The sequence below is a fragment of the Halichoerus grypus genome, chromosome 7, assembly GCF_964656455.1.
Source record: "Halichoerus grypus chromosome 7, mHalGry1.hap1.1, whole genome shotgun sequence".
In the NCBI taxonomy this organism is placed as follows: Eukaryota; Metazoa; Chordata; class Mammalia; order Carnivora; family Phocidae; genus Halichoerus; species Halichoerus grypus.
In genome coordinates this window covers 107,538,605-107,565,904 of record NC_135718.1, presented here as the reverse complement: position 1 = coordinate 107,565,904, position 27,300 = coordinate 107,538,605, and the positions used below count along the sequence as shown (strand labels likewise).

Sequence of the window (27,300 nt, the reverse complement as noted above, 5' to 3'; positions counted from 1 at the left end):
ATGAGAGGGGGGAGGGTCAGAGGGAGAAGCAGACTCCCCGTTGAGCAGGGAGCCCGACGCGGGACTCGATCCCGGGACTCCAGGATCACGACCTGAGCCGAAGGCAGTTGCTTAACCAACTGAGCCACCCAGGCGCCCCCTTTTTTGTTTCTTTAAAAGAAATCAAAACTACATTTGAATTAAAACTAAGTAGAAAATAAGGAATTATTCACTTAATATCTAGAACTTATACACACTGATTTTTATGTAGATTTCTAATATAATGTGACAACAAGGAAAACACAAAAGGAAATTTTTTTTAAAAGAAGAAAACACAAAAGGAAATTTTTTTTTAGTTTTTTTTTTAAAGATTTTGTTTATTTGACAGAGAGACACAGCAAGAGAGGGAACACAAGCAGAGGGAGTAGAAGAGGGGGAAGAAGGCCTCCTGCTGAGCAGGGAGCCCGATGCGGGGCTTGATGTGGGGCTCAATCCCAGGACCCTGGGATCATGACCTGAGCCGAAGGCAGAGGCTTAACAACTGAGCCAACCAGGCACCCCCAAAAGGAAATGTTCTAACAGAAGTATCAACACTCCCACATTATACATATATAGTAGCTTTGGATTACTAGTTAAGCTGATTAAAAACTGTATACATATTTAATGAGCAAGTTAATGTCAATGCAGAGATGAATAAAGCTATCAATTTATATAGCACCTTTCTCTTACAGATCTCAAAGCATTTTCAAAAATTTTCTTTACCATCTTCCATGAAGTGAGCAGATGGTAGGACTCTTCTAGCTTTAGATGGCAAGATTTAGACACAAAAAGGTTAAGCCGTTTCCCAAAGAGTCCAAGAGAATCAGGAGCAAAACAGAAATAGAACCCCATACTGACTCTTAATCTCCCATTAAAACAACCAGACCTCACTTTTAACCCTTGTATTTTCTGATCCTAGAAGCTTACAAATAACAGTAGTGATAGCACCAACAAACATGGTGCTAAGAGCTAGCCACTGACTGTACGAAGGACTTTACATGCACAATCTCATTTAAGCCACACAGCAGCCCTGTTAGGTTGGTATTATCACTACTTCCATATCACACATAGAGAGACTGAGGCTCAGAGCATTTCAGTAAATTGATCATAGTCACACTGTTAATAAATAGTAAAGTCAGAACTTGAACCAAAGTAGTTTGACATATGACCACAATCATATGCTACATCTGAGTTACCCCCAGGAGTCAAAAGATTTGTAGTCTCATCAAACTAGATTTTGTACTTACTGGCAAATTGGTCTAGGTAGATGACCACTTGTCCCAGATTACACCTGTTGTCCCTAAGTAATTGTTAATGGTGCCCCTTTCAAACATCACAAGCCTCTCTGCTTAGATTATAAATTATAAGGTCAGCTTAATATTAGGCATGTGTTTTATCTTCTCTTGACTTTATTTTACTGAACGGTAGTTTGATTAGAGGACTTCCAAGTTTTTTTTTTTAATTCTATAATAATGTAACAACTTAAAAGCATAAAGACACAGGTATCTAGGAAGGTTTTCACTTATATAAATATTCACCATAGTCCTCACAGTTATAAATTTTCACAAAGAAATTAAAGTTTACCAAACACAAAAATGTTCACTAGTTAACTGACCCCTTATAAAAATCAATTCCCACTTGAACCCATTCCTGAACCTGTTGATCATTGCTGAATACTGTATGAGTGCAAAATAACTGCACAGCTAAACTGCTAGTCTTCCAAATGAGACAGAATTTCAAAAAACTAGTGAGATCTATGTTGGAAAAGAGCTCAGATCCCATGTAAAAGCTGTGATAAGGAAGGATATAGAAGAGTCATATCATTTAACAACTGCAGAAAACTGATATGGATGATGGCAAGCTAGTCTCTCTAAAGAAAATATGAGAAACGATTAAGAAAGAGTCTTGGGCCAGACAGCATGGTGTAGACTCAATTCTTCCTACTACTCCCTAATAAAGATCACTATAAACTTCGAAACTTCAAAAGGTAGCCACAGAACTCTGAAAATGGAGGGGCGCCTGGGTGGCTCAGTCAGTTAAGCATCTGCCAGGGTCCTGGGATCGAGTCCCACATCAGGCTCCTTGCTCAGCGGGGAGCCTGCTTCTCCCTCTCCCTCTGCTGCTCCCCCTGCTTGTGCTCTCCTCTCTCTGTCAAATAAATAAAATTTTAAAAATCTTAAAAAAAAAAAAAAGAAGGAGAAGAAGAAGAACTCTGAAAATGGAAATACGGCTGACATGCTGAGGGCCCTAGGTCTGGAGGAACACCGCAGCAGGACATCTTGTAACCCTTCTTCAGGAGAAGGTGACCCAGGCCTTGCCCCAAACCTAGCAACAGAAAGCAGCCTACATAGGCTCATTCCTTTCAACAACATTAGGCAAGCCTAACAGCACTGGTGAGGGCATATTGATAGGGAGTGCAAACTGAGCAGCCCAGAGAAACACTCCCCTCCCCCACTGAGACACACTAGGTAGCTAAGTGATGCACACCACAACATGGGCCCAGGCTGGGAACTGTTCTCCGTCTCCTACAGTCAATGGAATCCTGCCACAGCAGCCCAGCCTGGAAAACCTCTCTGTCCCCATGGGCTGGAGACAACTTTCTCCCTCCTAGAGGCACAGATGGCTTATTCTGGGGAAGCTCATTTCAATCCCTCACCTAACACCAGCAGGGACTATTAGGAGGCCCAGATAAACCAAGGAGACCAAACAGTATTGCAATGGATCTGAAACCTAAATTGTCAACGGAACCATACCCTTTAACAGAAAGCTTGTAGCTACATGCTAACCTAAATAGGGTGACTGCCTGCTAAAATAAAAGATTAAAAAAAAATTTTTTTTAATAAAAGATTTAAATAGGACCCAGAGTTTCCTAACATAATAGCTAATTATTCAAGATTCAATTAAAAAAAATTCTGTATTATACCAGAAAACAGGAATATTACAATTTGAATGTGACAATCAACTGAGATGAATCAGATGTTTAAATTGAGAAGGAATTTAAAGCAGCCATCATAAAGTGCTTCACAATCAATTGGAAATTCTGTTGGAACAAATTAAGAAAATCCCGACAAAGAAATAGAAGTTACAAAAAAGAACCATATACAAATTATAGAACTGAAAAATAAAATAACATTGATAAAAAGCTCACTGGAACAGCACAATAGTAGAATGGAGATGACAGAAGACAGATTCAGCAAACTTGAGGACAGATCAACAGAATTTACTAAATAATGAGCTACAGAGAGAAAACAGCCTGAAAAAATAATAAATTTCAAAAGAATAAAGACCTGCAGGACAATGTTAAAAGATCAAACATCCATTATCACTGGGGTCCCAGAAGAGGTGAAATAGAACAGGGATAAAAGAGTATTTGAAAAAATCATGGCTGAAGTCCTCCCAGAACGGTTAGCAAAAGATATAGGTCTACCCTTCAAGAAGCTGAGCAAACCCAGATAGGACAGACCCAAAGAAATTCAAGATAAGATGTATCATAATTAAACTTCTGAGAACTAGACAAAGAATTAATCTTGAAAGCAAACAGAGAGATACTACCTACTGGGGAACACCAATTCAAATTCCAGTGGATTTCTCATCTGAAACCACAGAGGCCTGACAGAAGTGAGACAACATTTTTCAAGTGCTGAAAGAAAAAAACTGTCAACTGCAAATTCTGTACCTGGTAAAACTACCCTTCAGAAATGAAGGGGAAATAAAAACATTCTCAGATGAAGGAAAACTAAAACAACTTTTTACTAACAGATGTATCCTTAGAGAATGACAAAAGGGAGTTCTTCTAACAGAAAGAAAATAACAAAAAGAGGAATTTTAGAGAATCAGGAAGGAAAAAAAATAGTGGAAAGAGCAGAAATATGACATATAATAGTTTATCCTCATAAGCTTTATAAATATTTTTTGATTGAAGCAAAAATTACAATACCATCTGATACTCAAGGCAATGATATTTTAAAGTGGGAAGGTTAAAGGGACCTAGATGGAAGAAAAGATTTCCATACTTCACTCACTCAAAGTGGTAAAATGTTGACACCAGTAAAGTGTGATGTCACACATGAATATTGTAAAAGCTCTCGAGCAATCACTAAGAAAACTATACAAAGTAATACACTCGTCTCCAGCAATCACTAAGAAAACTATACAAAGTAATACACTCGAAACCACTGTGAGCAAATCAAGAAACAAACCTATGGTTGAAATAAGGTCTCAATCCTGGTGCTCTGGATAGTGAGTGACCAACTGAATTGAGGAGAGAGCTAAAGATAAACACCATAGCAAGAGAACACAGATCTTCATTTGGAAAGAACTTTACAGACTAAGCAGTCCAACTACAGCCTCTAAATATACTTCTCTGCATAGGCATATGTGTTTGGGGAGGGAGGCAAAATTCATCTGTACTATTATCATCTGCATTTAACAGCCAAATGAAGAGTAAGTAAAGTCATCCAAGATACTGCACTGATATTGGTAGGTTGCTTGCCACCCTTTGATCACTTTTCCCATTATAATCTTTGGTCTATCTCTGTCAGAGGAAGGGAAGGCATTCAGTAAAAGTTACTGAATCTTACCCATGATCAAGGCTCAACTTATTGTAGTTAAATTAAAGATAGAAGAATAGAGATAGTAGATCGCTAGAATATTCAGGTCAAACTCTCAGGGTCTTCCATTTCTCATTTCTAAATCCAAAGTTGCCTTAAAAGGGGAAAGAGCTTCCTTCAGGAAATATATTTATCCCCACATACAAAATGTTTCTCCCCATAAAATAAACTTATTACTTTCTCCACAATGTACTTATTATGAAATAACACATGTGAAAGGGTCTAAAAACTACAAAGAACCCCCAAAATATGCAGTACTTTTGTTGTTTATTTTATAACATAGCTCGGAGATCTTTTGATATCTATAGATAGAGAGCATTTATTTATTTTTTTTAAAGATTTTATTTATTTATTTGACAGAGAGAGACATCGCGAGAGAGGGAACACAAGCAGGGGGAGTGGGGGAGGGAGAAGCAGGCTTCCCGCCGAGCAGGGAGCCCGATGTGGGACTCAATCCCAGGATCCTGGGATCATGACCTGAGCCAAAGGAAGACGCTTAACGACTGAGCCACCCCGGCGCCCGATAGAGAGCATTTAATTCTTTAATATAGTTACTCAGCACTCTGTATTTTACCCCAAGGGTTGACACAATTTACATTAATAATATTCATTTAGGATATATACATACTAAAAATATAGAACTCCACATGGAAGCATGATTATCAAAATCTAAATATTCAGATATATTCATAACTTCATCCTATTTCACTTTTTATAGATTATTAACTATTTATTCTTTCCCCAGAATTCTACCTTGTGCTTTACCTCTCTTACACTTTTATTTTAAAACTGTGTTGTTAAATTAAAACAATGCAGCAACAGAATATAGCACAAGGGCCTAGTTTTCCAATAAACTGAAATAGGTATAAATTTTAAAATGTAGAAAGAACTAATAGATTCTTCTAATGGTTCTGTTATATATACACATACTCACACAATTATATATAGTAATAAAATAACTGCACAGAGAAAGTAAAATGTGAAGAAGGATGTCATACTGCAATCGCACACCTTTGTTCAGAAAAAAAATTCCAAAAAAATTTCACTTCTAGTTCTTGGTTTATTTTAATAATGAATGCATAGTTGCAATTGCAATTATAACCCAAATTTTGTTTAAAATAAAAAACTTCCATAAATTCCCACTTCATACTTTTTCAAGATAAATTCTCAACCATCCACCACCTCCTCCCTCACCCACTGCCATACACACAACATATACATTATTTAGTATGAAATTCTGGCAACTGCTTTAAATTATTTAAGTGGTATTTTTCCAATACTATTTACCCTTGGATAAAAGGTCCCTTTGCATCTAATATTTGAAGTAATCTAATGCTGACAAAGAAAACCGACTAAAAATAACAAAAATGGTCCTATTAATAGGGTTTCAATAAACAGTCCTCATTATTTAAAAAAAATGTAATGAACACTTAGCTTCAGAAGAAATGGGATTCAGAAGAAAATATTAAGTTCCCTTTGGCTGAACAAAATGATACATTTAGAATTCAACAGAGGACAGGAACAGGAAAGCATTATTCAAAGGAATATAATCTCAAACTGGAGACTAACAGCAATATCTGAGGCATAACTGTCGATCCAATAAATTGGAGTATAAATTAGAGAGGATTAATAAACCAGTTACAATCATGATTTCTACTAGCAACCAACCCCTGTTCACTGTGGACAATAGGTATTCATAAAACACTGTTTGAAAAGCCATGTCCTACATGTTGGGATGAGCACTAAGTGGTGTATGTAAGCGGTGAATCATTAAATGCTACATGTGAAACTAGTATTACACTGTATGTTAACTGGAATTTGAATAAAAACTTGGAAAAAGGAAAAAAAAAAAAAAGCCATGCCCTAAAGCTAATTCATAGGCCAAAAAGCAACTCAACAAGTTACTGTTAAATATAAAATCATCAAATCTATAAATTTGAATTCATTTAAATACTTTATATTTTATTACAGACATAGCCAGTTACCAAAATGTTAAATATTTTAAAATTTTTAAATTGAAAACAACTTTTAAATGCCATCGATCTATTTTTAATAAACTAGAAAGGGACCTTTATTACCTTATTTTAAAAGCAGAACACCTCCATCCAACTCAAGGACCAGTAATATTACAAGAAGGCTTATTGTTTAAAACTCCTGGTTTAGGATGCTGTCAAGAGGATAGAGGTAAATAAAATATTAATACTAGAATATCAATGCCTAGTCTCCACACATCAGAATCATCACACAATCTTAAAAATGTTCCTTACTCTAAGATTCTGGCGAGTTCTACTGTGAAATGGATGAGTTCCATAAGGTAGAGTTTTCAGTAGTCCCTTGGATAGAGAGCAATGTCTAAACACTTTGAATAAAAAAGGTTCATTGTAAGTTGCTTAAAATACTATCACTACTACTTGGGAATGTTAATCATGCCTTTCTCAAAGACAGTTTGAAGAATGGAATCACTAAATACCCACGAACAGTGATCATTATATTGTCAGTAATTTGCTGTATATTATTCTGCCAGTAGTATAAAATCATCACTAGTATTTACTCTACATCTATAGTACATAAAACACTGTACTAAACATATACCAGGCATGGGCTCTGCCGCTCTTTTAAAAAAGCTTAGATCTGGGAATAAACCCACAAATGCTGACAGCAACTCATATGTTCTAACCACCAGATACCACTTTTCTTCAGAACAACAAACCACACACATAGCATTCAAAATACCCTTTATTTTGGCCAAGGTTATGGTTATATACTGTGCTAAGTTATAATTGTACTGGTATCCCTTAAAGCCTCAAACTATTTTGACATTTTGGTGACAATAAAGAAAAAATGGACAGAACACATGATTTCCGTTTTGTAAAAGCAAGTGAATAAATAATCATCATCAAATCCATATATTAGAAACTAAGAGACAAACTAAGGATACCTCAATGAGAAAATTCACATGAGAATGGCAGGAAAAAATGCCTGTGGTTTACTGACTCAAGCTCAGTCACTAAGAACCTGTATACTCATATGGATAGGGTTTCATAATCAAAGATTCAGAGTCATTACTCATCTTACTCCTCTCTTTGCTTCCTCACAAAGATATACCAGCCTTGAGCATGAGAAATTGACTAAAAACTGCCTGAGGCAGATAAAAATATGACAATCATCCTGGCAATGAAGACAAATTGCCATGTTCATTAATCAAGCTACCAGTGGGAAACACTAGATCACGATGAACTAAAAACACAAGTGTAGGAAATTGCTAATTACTCAAAGTATTCAAATTAAGACTAAAATCTTATAAATATCTTGCACATTTATTAAATGAACACACAGATATGAAACACAAATCAAATAGCAAAACTGTAACATGTTTAGATAACAAATGGAAAACTGAATATGATTAGAAGTCTCAAAACACCACATCCTTATTTTGGATGCAGGATAGATCCTTTACAAAATACAAGGGCAAATACCCAAGAGAAATGAAACACAGGTCCACATAAAAACTTGTTTATGAATGTTCATAGCAGTATAATTCATAATAGCCAAAAAGTAAAACAAGCCAATGTCTACCAACAGATGAATATATAAACAAAATGTATTATACCCATATAACAGAATATTATTTGGCCATTAAAGGAAATGGAAGTACTGACAGATGCTATAACATAGATGAACCCTGAAAACATTATACTAATAAGAGGCCATACACAAAAGGCCACATATTATAGGATTCCATTATATGAAATCTACAGGCACATCTATGGAGACAGAAAGTACTTTAGTGGTTACCTATGGTTGGGGTAGTGTGGTGGGCAATTGGAAAATGCTAATAAATACAGTTTCTTTTTTCATGTTATAAAATTTATTGCAGTGTGGTTACACAACTCTTTGAATATACTAAAACAATTAAATTGTACAAGAGGGAAAACATTGTGATTCAACATACATGAGATACCTAGAGTAGTCAAACTCATACAGACAGAAAGTACACTGGTTACCAGGGGCTGGGGAGAGAGAAATGGGAGTTACTGTATAATGGATACAGAATTTCAGTTTGGGAAGATGAAATACTCCGAGATGGATGGTAGTGATGGTTGTACAGAAATGTGAATGTACTTAATTCTACTGAAACTCTACACTTAAAAAGATTAAAATGGTAAATTTTATGGTATGTATATGTTACCACAACTCGAAAGTTCAGTTGAGTTGTATACTTTAAGTGAATAAACTGTCTGGTATGTAAATTATATCTCAATAAAGCTGTTAAATAAAAATAAATAAGATATATGTGTGTGTATAAAAGAAAGAATAGTAAGCCTGCCACCACAATGGGTAAACTCCTAATCTATAATCACAAAAGTTCAGTGGCTCTGCTAATAGACTCTGGTTAGCCTCAAATAAGATGGCCAGATGTGCCAGGGTCAGGGTGCTAGCCTTGACACTCTCACTACCCCCACAACCCCTGCCTGAGTGATTTCACCCACTCCTGTGGCTTCAGCATCCATGTGCTCATGATTCCCAAATGTAAATCTTCACATGGAAACCGATCTCTGCTGTTGAACTGCTGCCCCATTATCTCTCAGTGCTCAATGGGCAGATACTCCCAGGTTCCTGAAAACTTCGCAGACATCGTATGCTCAGAAAGCCACAAAATGGAGAGGTAAGAACGGGGGCTTGAAGTCAGACCTGGGATTCTACCACTTCCTAGCTGGGCAGTCTTAGAGATGTAACAGAGCCTTTCTGATTCTCTAATTCCTTACTTTTAAAAGGAGAATTCTTCCAACTACCCACAGGACTATTCAGAGGAGAAAACCAGATAAATGAATATAAAGTACTCAGAAAAACCAAGCATTTAGAAATTACTAAACACATATTCACTGCTTCCCCCTTTAAACTTGCTCTACTTCTTTATTCTCAAATTCAGTTAAAAATGTCATCATGTTCCAAATCTATAAACCTTGTTATTATTGATCTCTATTTGCCTTCTGAATTATTCTAGAAATTCTATCCATCTCAGAAATGCCTTTTTACTGGAATTTCTACCCTCATTTATTTTTGACATTTCTTTAATTTAGGCTTCTATTATGTCTTAAACTCTGACACAATTGTATCTCTTCATCATCAGTCCATCATCCATGCTAACATAAAATTGTCCTCCAAAAAATGAAACTTATCTCCTACTTTAAAATCTGTTACCTTTGAAATCCAAAAGCCTTAGCTTGGTGTTCAGCATAGAACTCTTTGAACACTAACTCGCTTTCCTTTGTAGTCACATCTACTCACATTCCCACCCTCTATGTTTTTCACTTTGTGAACTTCTCATCATTCCCTAGATGTACTCCTGACACATTGTTCCCTTTGTAGAATACCCCTAATTCCTTTCCTTAACTTGCGAGACTTTTATTAATCCAAACCTAATTCAAATGACATGTTGTCAGAGGCTGTGTTATTTATCTTTTACATATCCGCCTCCTCACCATGTTGTAAACTACCAGAACATGGATGATGGGCTACATTCATTCTGTATCACCCTTGGTTGCTGGTGATGAAGGAAAAAAAGAGGGAGTCAACACTGAAGATCCAGATCCAGTTACATTAAGAAATTTTTGCTCTAAGGTAAATGCCAGAGACAACTAGTGTTGGGTATAAATCACATCATAAAGTTTCAGCCAGTGAAATAAATTATTAATCACAATATTTAAAACCAAAACAGAATCCTGTTTTGTTATTATTGTTGTTTGCTTCTTGTTTCTTTAAGACTTTACTAGTAAACCAAGGAACAACTCATTTTTAAAGGACTGAGGAGTAAAAAACTGACCCAGTTGCAACATACATCAAAAAATATTTCTTGGATGACAAGGCAAGTTTTAGAATGGTTAATTGAGAATTCTACTGGTTTTTAGCCTAGGCCCTAACATTAGAATCTCTGATTTTGGAAACTGAGATTAATAGCAAATTCGAACACTGAGAGACAGGTACAAGTTTTTGGCATCATGCCCCTAAGTGGACCACCAGATTACTTACCTATGAAGAAATAAATTCTATCCTAGGTTAGAGGTGGCTCAGCACTCAAGATTAGGCATAGTCTTGAAAAACTACTCTATGGCTGATGTCACCATTAACTACCATTGACCACACTGGACTGGATCCTTTGCCTAATATCTCAACAAAGAATATCTTCTGATTATCTCAGGGCTTGGTAATGAAAGGCTCAACAACTCAAATTTCCAGATATTTAGCATGAAAAAAGATACTGGCAGCCAGAACATGGGATAACAGCTAAATAATCTTTTTTAGGAAATGAACTAGGATATTTCAGATAAATAAATAAATTGGCTAAGAAATTTTATTACTTAGGATACTGGGCTCTCTCTTATACATTTATTTCTCAACGACTTGGTGAATATAAGCTAAATAACTTTGTTTTAGCTAAAAAAGTCAAGCTAGCCAGCTTTTTGTTAAGGAAAGTCTTCGCACATAAAACACATATTTTTTTCATTTTATTTGTCAGATTGCTCAGAAATTGCAAAACCACATGGAAAGAGTGAAATCTGATCATTTAAGCATGAGACAAAAAGAACAAGAAAATTTTACTTTCAAGAATAGCTTCATTGGAACCTTTGGTACAAATTCAATAAGGGAAGTAAACTAAAAATAAAAGTCTTTTTTTTATCAATTATACCTAATAATTAGCTTGAATTTTTATATTAGTTGGATTTACTTAAGTATGAGGCAAAAATAATTATTCATTTTGTTAACACTGGAGGTACTTAGCACATATTAATGAACTAAAAATCCAGGTGAAAATAATTTTAAAAACATAAAGTACCAAAATGAAAAACAAGCAGAAAAAATTATCAATAGTGACTGCAAAAATTTAAATCATTTCAAAGTAAAATTGCTAAATAATAAAAGCACCATGAATGAATTCACTAGAGATAATTTTTTTCTTTTTTTCTTTTTTCCTAGTAGGCGCTGGGCTTGGCACCTAACATGGAACCTGAACTCACTACCCTGTGATCAAGACCTGACCTGAGATCAAGAGCCAGATGTTCAACTGACTGAACCACCCAGGCGCCCCCACTAGAGGTAATTTCTACAGCGTTATTTACATTTTAAAATTTAGAAGAGGATTACATTTTATTCAGTGGGCTAAAAAAGCAATACACAGTTCTGATCTCAAAATCACTTGATAATAAGATCCAAAAAAAATTACTGTGTAATCTGAGAGGTAGGAACATAGTTACAGGTGACTTACCAAAACAAAACTAAAAAAATGATCTTAGCAAAAAGTGCTAGCATACCTCAGCAAAAAACACCTTAAAATAATTGTCCACTGTACATAGGTTATCCCAGACATTTCAATGTTAGTTAAATAACAGGAAAAAGTATGATAAGAACAATACGTCTCAAGAGATGCCTATTTAATACAACTCAGTAGTCAACTTCGATTGATACTCTAAACTATCAAATATAGGGGCGCCTGGGGTGGCTCAGATGGTTAATCGTCTGCCTTCAGCTCAGGTCATGATCTCAGGGTCCTGGGATCGAGCCCCGCATCGGGTTCCTGGCTCAGCGGGGAGCCTGCTTCTCCCTCTCCCTCTGCTGCTCCCCCTGCTTGTGCTCTCTTGCTCTATCAAATAAATAAATAAAATCTTTAAAATAAATAAATAATCAAATATAAAATTTCTTAATGTGAGAAACATTTAAATCTAGAGTCAAAATCCTATTTTTTGTAATACTGGTTATTAACTCTAAAGATTTAAATAATAATAGGTGTTACCAGTGGCATGTTGCTAAAAATTTAACAGCTACCACTTCTGAAACACTACCACCCACAACCATTATCATCTTTTGATTTGCAACATTTCTGAGGTATTAATAGCCCCACCATGGTTAATTTGAAGGTATCAATGCAATGTCATTTCATGGCAATTGAGAATAGATACACATTAATAGACCGGCTTCTGCAAGCTGGCTCCAGTACATCACTGAGCATTAACTTCCACCGAGCTCTTACTACTTGACAAGCACTGTGCTATAGACTATACATAGCCCATTTCATTTAATCCTCACAATAACCTACAAAGCATATATTACTTCATCTTACAAATGAGGAAACCGAGCCTCTGAGAGATAAAGTAATTTGCCCAAGGTCACATTACTAATGAGTGGTAGAGCCAGAATTTAAAAATATTTTTAATCATTTTAATTATCATTCTTCACTCTGACCCATTGTTATTAATGGGTCTGATTTTTAAATGAACTGAATCCATTTGCCTACTTATTTGTAGTACTACAGTAAATATCAATATTTTTTGATAAGAAAAATGAGATGACCTGAACCAATATTTTTTATTGATATTTATTGTAGTACTATTACTGATGACGTACAAAGAGTTTAGAAACAGGTCTTCATGTCTCCAAAGACTGATCTTCTTTCCCCTAAAATATTATGCTTCTAAAATAAGGGATGCTGATTTTAAATATCAGATAAATAATCAGTAATAAAATAGAGCTCAGTACAAAAATCAACATACTTCATTATCATCTTTAAAATTAACTTTAAAGTATGCAATAAAAACAGAGCTCAATCACAAGTATAAAATATGTGATGGTTAATTTTTTCTTTTATTAAAAACATTTTCAAAATCCTGATGGAAAAAATAAAGAAGTCATGAACAAATGGAAGTATACATACACACACACAGCTCTTGGGTGGGAAGTCCACATATTGTAAAAAACATTGCAATGGTTCTTCTACTGACCAAGCAGTTAGTGAGTAAGAAGCTAAAATAAAGTACTCCCAGAATTTGAGAACATATTTAGAAAATACCACTTAGACAAAACTGGTTATCTTAAGAAATGATTTATAGGGGTGCCTGACTGGCTCAGTTGGTAGAGTACGCAACTCTTGGTCTCACAGTTGTGAGTTTGAGTCCCACATGGGGTGTAGAGATTACTTAAAAAATAAAATCTCAAAAAAAAGAAATGATTGGGGCACCTGGTGGCTCAGTCCCGTCTGACTTGATTTCGGCTGGAGTCATTATCTCCAGGTTATGAGATCAAGCCCCATCTCAGGCTCCGTGCTCTATGGGGAGTCTGCTTGAGACTTTTCTCTCTCCCTCCCCACCTGCTCTTTTGCTCTCTGTCTCTCTCTCAAATAAATAAATAAACCAGAAAGAAAGAAAGAAAGAAAGAAAGGAAGAAAGGAAGAAAGGAAGAAAGGAAGAAAGGAAGAAAGGAAGAAAGAAAGAAAGAAAGAAAGAAAGAAAGAAAGAAAGAAAAAGAAAAAAGGGTTTATAAATGTACAATTAAGATTGAAACATTTCTTACATCTACTCCAAGAAGATTCCAGGATGTATCCTCATGAACAGATGGCTTTATTTTTATTTTAAAGCTACTATTTTTTAAAAAAAATTTATTTATTTATTTGAGAGAGAGAGAGAGAGAGAGAGAGGATGAACGGGGGAGGGGCAGAGGGAGAGGGACAAGCAGACTCCCTGCTGAGGCAGGGCTCAATATCAGGACCCTGAAATCATGATCTGAGCCAAAGTCAGATGCTTAACCCACTGAGCCACCCAGGTACCCCTAAAGCTACTATTAATTGGGCTCCCACTGTAAGTTCAGCAAAGCACTTGACACATATTATCTCATTTAATCTTTGTTACAACTTCATAGCATCTATATCACAGCTCTATTGTCTTTTACTAAATTTTTAATTTTTATTCCAGGATAGTTAACATGCAGTGTTATATTAGTTTCAGCTGTAAAATAAAGTGATTCAACAGTTCTACACATTATCCAGTGCTCATCATGATAAGTATACTCTTTAATCCCCATCACCTATTTCACCCATTCCCGCCCCCGCCCCACCCCGCCACCTCCCCTTTGGTAACCACCCGTTTGTTCTCTATAATTAAGAGTCTGTTTCGGGGCGTCTGGGTGGCTCAGTTGTTAAGCGTCTGCCTTCAGCTCAGGTCATGATCCCGGGGTCCTGGGATCGAGCCCCGCATCGGGCTCCCTGCTCAGCGGGAAGCCTGCTTCTCCCTCTCCCACTCCCCCTGCTTGTGTTCCCTCTCTCACTGTGTCTCTCTCTGTCAAATAAATAAATAAATAAAATCTTTAAAAAAAAAAAAAAAAGAGAGAGTGTTTCTTGGTTTGTCTCTCCTTTTTTTTCCCTTTCCTCATTTGTTTTGTTTCTTAAATTCCACATATGAGTGAAATCATATGGTATTTGTCTTTTTCTGATTGAATTATTCTGCTTAGCATTATACTCTCTAGCTCCATCCATGTTGCTACACACGTCAAGATTTCATTCTCTTCATGGCTGAGTAATATTCCATTGTATATATATACCACTTTATCCATTCATCTATTGGTGGACATTTGGAGATAGCTCTATTTTTTTTTTTTTTATAAAGAAAAGAGAATTAGGTAAGTTATATCTACTTCACAGCTAAAAAGAAGAGCCAGAATTTAACCTCAGATCTAACTCCAACATAAGGACTAAGCAGTATATTACATAACTCTCATTGACCTGTTTAGTACCTGAAAATAAAATTAGAAATTTTAATTACTTAATTAAAATTAAAATCCTTAGTTTTTACTATGGATTATGACCTGTATTAATGGTCTTCCTTCTATTTTTCTCTGAAAAAATTTATACAATGATTTTTTACTTTTATAATTGGAGGAAAGTTTATTTGATTTTGCAGGGGAAAAAAAAAACCTTACTGCTTACAGAAATAGAAAAATCTGTGAAATAAGAGAAACTCCAGGAAACATTTTTAAACACAGAGACACTCAGAATATTTTAAACATATGCTGAAGTCATGTAGAAAAGAATAATTTGGTACATATTAATATACAATATGCAAATATTAATACTGCAAATATAAATAGCTAATATAAATAGCCAATTAATAGCAAATATTAACAGCTAATATCCTAGCAAGGTGTTACACTAAATCGCTGAAATGCAGTGATTTTTTTTAAAGATTTTATTTATTTTTCAGAGAGAGAGAGCACACACACACAAACAGGGGGAGCGGCAGGCAGAGGGAGAAGCAGGCTCCCTGCTGAGCAAGGAGCCCGATGCAGGACTCGATCCCAGGAATGAGCCAAAGGCAGACGCTTAACCGACTGAGCCACCCAGGCATCCCTGAAACGCAGTGATTCTTATAAGAAATGGCAGAAAGTAACATATTTCTCTGTATTTTGCAAACATCTCTTTTAATTTATAATGAAGAGTAAACAGAAGGTCCAATTATAGAGATCTGAGGCACTAAAGTTCTTATGCTAATTAATCCTCACCACTATTTATTAGATGTACATGTTACGAACTTACAATACGTTTATTTTTTTCTAATTTGGTTAATGATTTCCTATAATAAATGAGGAAGCTGCTAGTTACTTAATAAAATAATGTGTTATATTCCCAGCACTAAGAACAGTGTCTTAGGAATTCAATAAACAGTTGCTGAATTAATGTATAAGATCTTTTCCAGTAGGATTTTTTAATGAAAAATTTGTTTAAAAATTGAATGAGCATATTAAAAGAAAATTATCTAGAAAAAAAATAGTCTTCTAATTCCCAAGTTAGGGGTCTTTAAAAACATAATTAACAGTGGGGAGAGAATATTCTTATTACTATGGCATTATAAATAATGTCAGCTTAACCAGACATACACTGTAATCAGAAAGAGAGAACTACATGGGGTATATTTAATTTCCTTTTCTACTTTTTTTTAAAGCTTTCATTCCTGTATCTACCTACTGACAGAGGAAGAAAAACAATTTAGGAATGAAACTGTCTCCTAGTAACTTAGAGTTTACATTCCATGCATGTTTACAATTACCTGATTTTTTTCTAAGTTTCACATAGCTAGTAAGTGGCAACTAGTAGGCCTTATGATATTTTGTTGATTTGATATGCTGTGATGGGCTTATGGTTACTCCTCTCTTACTGGGTGTTTCAATTTACTTCCACTATTGCAAACATGTTGACTCAGTGCTTAGACATGGGCCCAAAGCAGTTGGAATTACTTTTAGCTATAAAAAGTTATTATTTTTTATATTGTATCATTTGACCTACATATTATCTGACCTACATCAGATAAAGGAATATATATCGCACAACTGGGGGGTTGAACATGGAATAGTAGTGAAGACTCTGAGCCTCTCCCTCTTAAATTGTTTAGGGACCCTGAGCATGATATATTTCACTGCTTTAAGCATGAGGGTAATTATGGTCAGCTAGGGCACAAGAAGCTTATTTATGCTCAGAACATACACATGCTCAGAACAAGTGTGGGTGCACAGAATTTAAGACTAGAACATTGCAATTTACTTACATTTGTTAATTTTAACATTCAACAATCAGGTATCCTCTTTCTCTTTCCCATTTAAAAAAAAAAACTCTATCAATGTAAGTTCATTTTCTTAACAGAAACAGGACCTAATATACATCGAACAAATGCTATGTGCCAAACACTGTTTTACATGCTTTAAATACATACTACATTACTTAATGCCTCCTACATCTTGCAGTTCATATTGAGGAAGAAAAGTAACAAACACTAGTGGGCTTCAAATTAAGAAGTACACTGATTTTCTTAACAGTCTTAAAGACATCTATGGTTTAATATTCCATACCTTGCCACAATACTATAATAGCAACCCTGATGAGAACACTTTTTATTCACATGGCATCTGTGAATAGATGTTATGTAAATTATAATGTACATAGCATTTTCAAATTTCATGTATCACTTGTGAGGAAGGAATAGTAATTCCACAAAGTGTAAAGACAGATTCAGAGATGAAACATCACAGATGGTAACTGGCATAGATGGAAGTAGAATTCAGGTCTCTTGGGCCACTCTTGTGGGGAATGAGAAATGCAGGAAGGTTAACACCTGCCGAAGGTTAGAAAAGCATGCACACGGACTCTCTGCTGGTGCGAGCTACTGCTCACTAAGAAAAGGAGATCTCCAGACAAGAATGAGCTCCAATCTTTGTATTAAATAGCATATTTCAGTTTTAAGAGCTTGAATCTTCACTGGTGAAGCGCTTAGGGGATATCACAGTGTTTGTTAATAAAAATTACTGATCTGACTAGAAAGAATACTGTGTACTGTTCTTTAATTATTGGACTTGAAATCCCTTCTAATAGCACCTTAAATGGTTTATGTTTCCACATGTATAATTATTCTATGATTATAAACGATGAAGAATATTAGGAAATATATTAGGAATATAATAAATACAGAATATTTTGTATCTCCTTAAGTAAACCATAAATGTATAAAAAGTAGGGACAGAGTCTTTGAGTACATCACACATACTAGGCAGACAACAGCTTGGCAAATTTACTAGAAACTGAAAGTTAACTACAAAAGCCCAAAATCTTTATGAACACAAATATTTAAAAAAACAAAACAAAACAAAACCCTAAACCCCCCAAACCATAATAGCTTTCTTTCATCAAATGCACACATATTAACTATTGAGAGGCACTGATCCTAAGAATTTATTCCAAGCTCTTAATTTCCTTTAACACTCCTTTACACCATCCTGTCATCACCTGACAAGGAAGCACATATACTGGCATCCAAGAAAATCCAACAACCTAGTTTTCCAAAAATTTCAACAGAATGTTAATACAGGCACATCAAAAATATTTTACTGTTGGTAATTATTTATAAGCCAAGGGTAAGAAGAAAATTTTAATACTATCATTAAAATTTACTGAGCAAAAGAAAATCTAGGGAGGACAAGGTTTCGGAGGAATATTGAATTACTGGCACACATATATTTGGAAAACTCTTTTCAGTGATATGTCACCCTTTTGCATTCTTCATCTTCATTTTAAAAGAAACTAAACTGTACTCCAAAAACAAAATTCTTCAACAACTCCCATAATTTGCTAAAGTGTTTAAACTTTCATGATGTGGTCAACCTTACAGTAAAGATAAACTAAATTATTCTAATAGCAAGAGCTTGTCCAAAAATGACCTCAATTGGATGGAGATACTATCAGAGTTTCAGTGCTGAAGTTTCCAAAAACAACAAACAAACAAACATGGGTTGTAACACAGAACTAAAATAGTTTAGCAGATAAGGTCAGTCATTTCCAAGGCAATCACATAAAACTTTAAGAGTTCTTTTTTTGGGGCGCCTGGGTGGCTCAGTTGATTAAGCGACTGCCTTCGGCTCAGGTCATGATCCTGGAGTCCCTGGATCGAGTCCCGCATCGGGCTCCCTGCTCGGCAGGGAGTCTGCTTCTCCTCTGACCCTCCCCCCTCTCATGTGCTCTCTCTCATTCTCTCTCTCTCAAATAAATAAATAAAATCTTTAAAAAAAAAAGAGTTCTTTTTTTGGATTTAATAATGCTACCATTAATATAAAACATTTTTAAATTTAAACAAGTCTTAAATGAGGTTTTAAAAGCAACTGATGATTCTTTTGTCTGAAATGAATCAAACACAAGCTTCTATATTGTCACCTAACAAATTCAAGATTTGCATCTCTTGCTTCCATATTCAAATTGTGGATTTTTATGACATAAGCAAATCAAATTCCAACCAATTAAAAGCTATCAATACAATTCGCCTCTAAATAGTTCTCTCTAATAATATTTGTTAGTTTTTATGAAAAGATAATACATAAATTGTTTAATTCTCAACTTTTGCATGAGGAAATTATTTGATTATTTCTCCTCTAAATCTCATTTAACTTGCAAAAGTATATCAATGGAGATAAATAAGGGTTAAAAAACAAAGCAAAACAAACAAAACCCTTTTACACAGGCTCCAAAATAGAATTCAAGAGTATACCATACGAAAAAAAAATTCCTTAATTTAACCAAATCTATTCTTTACTATTATTTACTAACATTCATTGAAAGAGGACCTCTGTAGTATTTATCACTTGTTAAAAATTATACAAATTAAATAAATTTGTCTTATTCTGAGCAAATACAATGGTTTATCTTATTATAAAACACAAATAATTAAAATTCCAATAGTAATTAAAATTGAGCCATCCCTTCTTTCTCCCCTTATTCATCACAATATACCTTCTCTTACTGGCTCATTGGTTGATTCTCCTTTTAGACTCAGCATCCTGGAGAAGCCATTGGAAAGAGTAGAGAAAATGCCACGGATGAAGTATCCCTGCTGCTCAGACTCCTCTGACCTCCCTGAAGTCGGCCACGGTCTAACAAATCTGATATTGCAGTGGGGTTCTGGCTCTGAAATAGATCTGGTGAATGGAACCCGAAGTGACCGAGTGTTGACCAGGTTCAGCTTCTCTGTTGATGTTCCAAGGACCTCGTTAGCAGAGGAAGAAGCATTATTGCCAACCATCTTTGGCAGGACCTTTTGTTGCAGTTCATCCAAGTCTTTCTTATTAGTCTCCAATCTCTCCCTTTTGCCCCCTTTCCACCTAAAGCTGGGATGTGTTTGCCACCGATAAGCACCCAGTGGCTTTCCTAGATTGGAAACAGCATGTTCATTTTTCTTCCTCTTGCTTTTCACTGGACCACGCCATGGATAGCTCTTTAAGCTTGTTCCTATCTCTGCATTTGCATAAGCAGGTTCTGACAAAGATCTTCGATAGCTTGGAGGACAAGGTGATGTCTGTCTTTTAAAGATGCTCATCTTCCACGACTCCATTTTTTAACAACTTCTCTAAAACCTTAAGTTTCCTCTACTCTGCAGTCTTTGCAGTCGAACCACACTTGTCCGTGCAGTCCAAAATATTCAACTGCTTAAGCAGCTTTCTTTGTGTGGCTTTGAACCACAGCAGATGTTGCTGCTTAAGAGTTGGTGTCATGTTATTACCCCATTTTCCCAGATCTCCGAAATTTCAGCAGCACCCAAAAATCTCTTGCCTGAAGCAAATAATCTTCAGAGTGTAGCAAAAGTAAAGATTTCCAGAAGATCATCTCGCTTCCTGCTGTAGGCTACATTTCTGTACTAAGTTTTCAGGAAATGATTTTAAAGAAAATGAGAAGTGAAATAAAAGCGACAAAAAACCCACAAACACCTTTATGGACCAATAGCAGTTAAGTGTTCACCATGCAAATGATAGTGGGTTAAAAACAGATTGTGAAAGTACTCAAGCTGACATCCACACTTGACAGAAGAAGAAAGAAAACTTGCCTAAAAGCCTGCCCTTTAAGCGACAACTCTTCAGAATAGTTTCTAAAGTCTGTATTTCAGAAATTTAATTTCAAGAAAATCACTGCTATTTTTACCACAACTTCTCTCAAAATTAATACTGTTTTTCAATCAATAGGTAAAGTCATATACTGTTTTGTTCAAGTAGGCACTACAAGGAGGAGGAAAAATGAGCAAAGGAATGCCAAAATTTAAAGCCATTTTAAAAATAAAATATACTAGGGAGAATTTTAAAAGCATAAACGGACAGAAAAGAGAACAGGGACAGAGGATATTTGCTATGAACTACAGCAAAGGAAAAGCAAAGTCTTGAGGCACTATCTTGTGGGAACTGGAACACAGGAACATACATATTTCGATGACTTCTAGAAGGGGAAAGTTTGCTTTGTAAATCTAGTTGGGATAAGCTGTCTGGAAATATATTCCCTATCTGTTTAAACAAAGAAATTCCTTTACTCTTCTTTGTGCTGCTTACAACTTTAAAAAAAGAGCTGACTATTCAAAATTTTGTTAAAGCAAGTACCTTATAGGGAACCAAGATCATGAATGCCAAGTTTTTGGCTGGTTAATTTTTTTTTCAAATGTCTGCTCATAAACTCCTGAAAACAGGGGTTTCAAATGGAAAACCTGACAGACTTGGGCCACCAATAAAAGAGATATAACATTGTAATCAAATCACTCTGCAAGCTGTAGAAAAAATAATTTCATCTGGAAAACTAAAAACCTATTCATGTAGTTGCAGAACACGTACAATGAAAAACCGTTCTCACACTAAGTCTCATTACTATAGAAATAGGAAATTTACTACCTTACCTATTCTTTTAAACATATTAAAATGTTCTAGTTATTTCCATCATCATAAGGCAATAGTCTCATTTTTGTTTGTTTATATAGGTTCGAAATGTATATGTCTATATTAAAGAAATGCTGAAGTACTTGGCTTTCCCAAAAGCGTAACACATCAAACTAGTAAAGTGTCTTACAATCATAAAATTTTCTCTTGTTTAAACTGAGGGTTGCTGGAGTGGTGGGGGGTGGGAGGCATGGGGTGGCTGGGTGATAGACATTGGGGAGGGTATGTGCTATGGTGAGCGCTGTAAATTGTGTAAGACTGTTGAATCACCTGTACCTCTGAAACAAATAATACATTATATGTTAAAAAAAAAAGTAGGAAGGGAAAATGAAGGGGGGGAATCGGAGGGGGAGACAAACCATGAGAGACTATAGACTCTGAGAAACAAACTGAGGGTTCTTGAGGGGAGGGGGTGAGGGGATGGGTTAGCCTGGTGATGGGTATTAAAGAGGGCACGTATTGAATGGAGCACTGGGTGTTACACACAAACAATGAACCATGGAACACTACAACAAGAACTAATGATGTAATGTATGGTGATTAACATAACATAATTAAATAAAAATAAATAAATAAATAAGTACAAAGTTAAAGAGTAATGTTTTAGAATCTTGAACACATCATTCAGTTTTAGATGATATTTATCCAAATAAAATTAAATGTCACTGGACAAAAAAAAAAAAATTTCTCTTGTTTAAGAAAAAAAATAGCAAAAAAAAAAACCCCCCAAAACCCAGAAACCTGACTTTGCACAGAGAAAAACAATAAACATTAAGCTCTAATCTCTATTAATGGCACATCACACCACCTACAGAAATTAATCTGTGATGAAAATAAACCTAAATGTAACATGTAAAACTGTAAAGCTTAAGAAATAAACCACAGGAGAATATATTTGCAAACTGAGGGTAGACAAAGATTTCTTAGAACACAGAAAAGTAATAACTGTGATAGGAAAACATGAATAAATATAAATGCACAAAAATCAAAAACTTCTGTTCAGTACAAGACATATTAAGAAAATCAATAAGTCATAAAATGGGAGAAAATATTCACAACACAAACATCTCACAATTTGTACCACAATATATAAAGAACTACAACTAATTAGTAAAAAAAAAAGAAACCTAATATTTAAAAGTAGTCAAAAAAGAGTTGGACAAACCCGGGCGCCTGGGTGGCTCAGTCATTAAGTGTCTGCCTTCGGCTCAGGTCATGATCCCAGGGTCCTGGGATCGAGCCCCGCATCGGGCTCCTTGCTCTGCGGGAAGCCTGCTTCTCCCACTCCCACTCCCCCTGCTTGTGTTCCCTCTCTCTGTCAAATAAATAAAATCTTTAAAAAAAAAAAAAAAAAAAAGCAAAAAAAAAAAAAAGAGTTGGACAAACCCTTCACAAAGAAAGCTATATGAATGATCAATAAGCATATGAAAAAGTACTCAACCTCATTAGTAATTAGAGAAATGCAAATTAAAGCTATAATGAGATATCACTGACATCCAATAGCATAGCTAAGATTTAAAGGGCTAAGAACACAGGTATTGGTGAGGATGTGGAGCAACCAGAAAACTCGTAACTGGTTAATAGGAACATAAAATGGCTCAATTACTCTGAGACAAATTTGACATTTTCTTTATAAAGATAGACCACATCTACCCTATCACCCTGAAGTTCTACTCATAGGCATTTATTCAAGAGAAATGAAAATATACACACTTGTACTTCAATGTTCACAGCTGCTTTATTTAGAACAGCCACAAACTGGAAACAACCCAAATGCCCATGACAGAAGAATGGATAAACAAATTGTGGTATTTTCATACAATGATGTACTACTCAGCCAGAAAAAGAATGAACTATTAACAACAAGAAAAATGTAGATGAATATCCCAGATACTATGACACCAAAAGGAACTGGACACAGAAGAGTACATACTGTATGATTCCATTTCTATAGAGTTCTAAAACAGGATAAACTAATCTATAATGGAAAAAAAAAGTCAAAAAAGCAGTTGTCAGTGGTGGAGGACACTATTAACAGGAAAGGGGCACCAGGAAGCTTTCTGGGGTGATGAAAACTTTCTAAGTCTTGATAGAGATAGGAAAATGTGGGTTTATGTAATTATAAAAACCCACCCAAGTATTCGCTTAAGATTTATGTATTTTGGGGGGCACCTTGGTGGCTCAGTTGGTTCAGCATCTGACTCTTGATTTTGGCTCAGGTCATGCATGATCTCAGGGTTGTGAGATCGAGCCCACATTGGGGCTCCATGCTCAGCATGGTGTCCGCTTGAGATTCTCTCCTTCCCTCTGCATCTGCCCCTCCTCTTGCTTGTGCACGCGCCGCACGCTCTGTCTCCCCCCCAGATAAATTATTTTTTTTTAAAAATGTATGCATTTTTCCATAAATTTTACCTTAAAAATTGTAAACAATACTGAACTTTTAGTTAGTAGGTTTGCTTAGCCAGTGTTACAGTTATCGATTCTGAAACCACTTTCTGTGTATTTTAGGCTTGAGGAAAGGAGTAAACACATCAAAAAGAATAAATGGATGGGGGCGCCTGGGTGGCTCAGCTGGTTAAGCGACTGCCTTCAGCTCAGATCATGATCCTGGAGTTCCTGGATCGAGTCCCGCATCGGGCTCCCTGCTCAGCAGGGAGTCTGCTTCTCCCTCTGACCCTCCCCCCCATTCTCTTTCTCTCAAATAAATAAATAAAACCTTAAAAAAAAAAAAAAAGAATAAATGGATGGATGAATAAATGAATGAATACATACATATATACTAATACTAGAACTAACACTATGTGCCTCCTGATATGTTGAACTGTGAACGATACATACTGTGTATTATTCTGCAAAAATACACAACCTAAATTTAATCTAATCACAAGAAATATCAGATAACCTCAAATTAAAGATCTACAAAAACTGTCCTTGCTTCAAAAATGTCAAGGTCAAGAAAATCAAAGAAAAGCTATGAAACTGTTGTAATTCAAAGGAGACTAAAAAGAGACTATTAAAAACAATGCATGATTTTGGATTAGATCCTGAACTGGGGAAAAAAAAAATAGCTATAGAGGACATTATTGGGACAACTGACAAAACTAAAACATGGATTATGGATTAGATAACAGAATCCTATCAACATTAAACTTCCTGATTTTGATAATTTTCCTTAAGATTGCAAAAGAGAATGTTCTTATTCTTAAGAAATTCACACAGAAGTATTTAGGGACATAGGGACATGATGTTTCCAACTTATTCTCAAATGATTCAAGAAAAAACTATGCATAGCAAAGTAGATAAAATATGATAAAGCAAATGGGGCAAAATGTACATAATTATTGAATGTAGGTAAAGGGTATATGAGAGTTTCTTGCATTCTAGCAAATTTTCTATAGGTTTGAAATTACATCAAAATAAAATATTGAACAAGTGAAATTTTTAATTCCACAACTATTTTGTTTGGGTCTATAATACAGGTAGAGACCATTTCAGAGTATCTTTTGACTAATATAAAGAAATATCTAGTTCCACAGGTTTTATGGGAGAGGGAGATTAATCAAGATCATCCCCTATTAAAATACCTCAATGGAAAATTAAATTAAGACTATAATTTTGAGGGGGCGCCTGGGTGGCTGAGTTGGTTAAGCGTCTGCCTTCAGCTCAGGTCATGATCCTGGGGTCCTGGGATCAAGCCCAGAACAGCGCATCGGGCTCCCTGCTCACCTGGGAGTTTGCTTCTCCCTCTCCCTCTGCCCCTCCCCACCCCGATTAGTGTGCTCTTTCTCCCTCTCTCGGCCCCCCCATCTCCCCCCTCTCTCTCACAAATAAAAAAATAAAATGTTAAAAAGACTAAATAATTTTGAGAAAAGTTGCACAGTAGGAGAACTTGAGCCCTGTAATCAACATTGTGAGACTCAATGTTAAATTAGAAAATTCTTTTATACACTAAATAGGTAAGGTAAAAATAATTATCATAGTTTCTAAACTCATCAACTCAATTCTTTTGAGGAAGTACCACAAACCTTCTTACCATAAACTTCCTTATTTAAGGAATATGGAATTGGAAAATACTAAATAACAGAGAAAAAGATTCAAGAGAAATCAGAAAGCAAAAGAACTATAGACCGAGTCAGTGACAGTCTCTAAGAATAGCTAAAGGAGAAGACTCATCTCTCTCATAGCTGCTAAAGTTTGAGTCAAGTGCTTCAATTATCTCATCATTATGAAAGCCTAAGATTATTTATGTTAGTTATTTCTCCAAGTTTTATCTTTTATCTGAATTTAAGACAATAACTTGCCACTCTACATTTTCTGAATTTCTCAAAATATATATAATGAATTCATGAATTTTTAAGAAAATATTCACAGGATTTATAGTTTCTTGAAATTAGAAACAATGACAGTAGTACCACTGAATTACCACATTCACTATAAATCCTACTGTAAAAATTGGCTGTGGACTGAAGTGTCAGTACAAGAACATTTCTACCTCAAATTTCAATCAACTACTTTAAAATTTTCACAATAATAATACGTAATATGTAAAGCACAGCTTTAGGAACCATTCTGGTTGCTAAGTCAAAAGAAACATGTGAATTCTCTAAATAAATATGCAAGTACTTACATCTGCATAGATATTTCAAATTGTAATTGAGCACCTACCATATATCAGGCACTGTATTAAGATTATAGGAACAAAAAGAGCACTGGGTGTTATACGCAACTGATGAATCATTGAACACTACATCTGAAACTAATGATGTACTATATGTTGGCTAACTGAATTAAAAAAAAAAAAAAAGAACAGGGCAAACACTGTCCCTATCCTCTTGGAACTGCCTATTGATCAGGAAACGCTTACATTAGGAAGGGAAAAGTATACAAGTGTTAGAGAGGTATGTACTAAGAGGATTTTTACCAAGTCTAAGGCTTAAAGATAGAACCAACTTCTGAGATTCTCTTGATCTTGAGATTCTATTATTATAGTCAATTCTACTATCATGTGACATGCATTCCTAAAAATCACCACACTATACAAAATTGCACAATAAAACTACAGAGCTTATGGGGAAGATGGTGTTGGGGAGCCACACAAAGGAACTGCAACAATGACACATAAGAAAGGTAAGAAGCTAATACAAACTGTAGACCATTTTATACATGTTAAATGGTTAAGAAACACCAATGTGCTAAAATAAATATGGCAGGTTAGTCTGAAAAAACCTTTAAGTTTGCCTGTGGAAGTGGGTGTCAGAAGGGTTGCAGCTTCTGCTTTTTCGTGAAGTAGTGGAAGGAGGGTTACCTGAAATCTAAAAGAGAGCCGCAGTACCCTGGGTGGATGCACGTGGCTCATAACTCAGTGGAGAACTGAGGCAGCTGCTAGCTGGCTGACATGTATACTTTCTGAGTATTTCCTATACGATATAGTTTAAGTGGATACAGTTTTCTGTGTTCATCTAGTGTTTCTCAGACGAATGGCATAAGCAAACACAAAGTTCACGCAATGCTCAAGTTGTTCCTTAATATCAAGCACATGGTACAAGCCCTGCTTTTGAAAACAAGCATGATAACAGAACCAACTGTGTTTTGTCTCCCCTTCCATACACAACTGACCACTGAATAA

The 27,300-nt window shown here is 35.5% G+C and overlaps 1 protein-coding gene across 8 annotated transcripts in view; it reads right to left on the bottom strand.

Annotated features, from left to right (window-relative positions):
- RASAL2 (RAS protein activator like 2) overlaps positions 1-27,300 on the bottom strand; it is a 359,574-nt gene that overhangs the window by 216,384 nt on the left and 115,890 nt on the right. For 4 of the 8 annotated variants that reach the window (XM_078078018.1, XM_078078019.1, XM_078078020.1 and 1 more), the window contains exon 1: positions 19,717-20,612. The exons of the other annotated variants lie outside the window; for them this stretch is intronic. In XM_078078018.1, coding sequence (XP_077934144.1) covers positions 19,717-20,314 — 598 coding nt within the window. In that variant the 5' untranslated portion in view covers positions 20,315-20,612. Of the gene's footprint in view, positions 1-19,716; positions 20,613-27,300 lie in introns of those variants that run through there. 8 annotated transcript variants of the gene reach the window in all.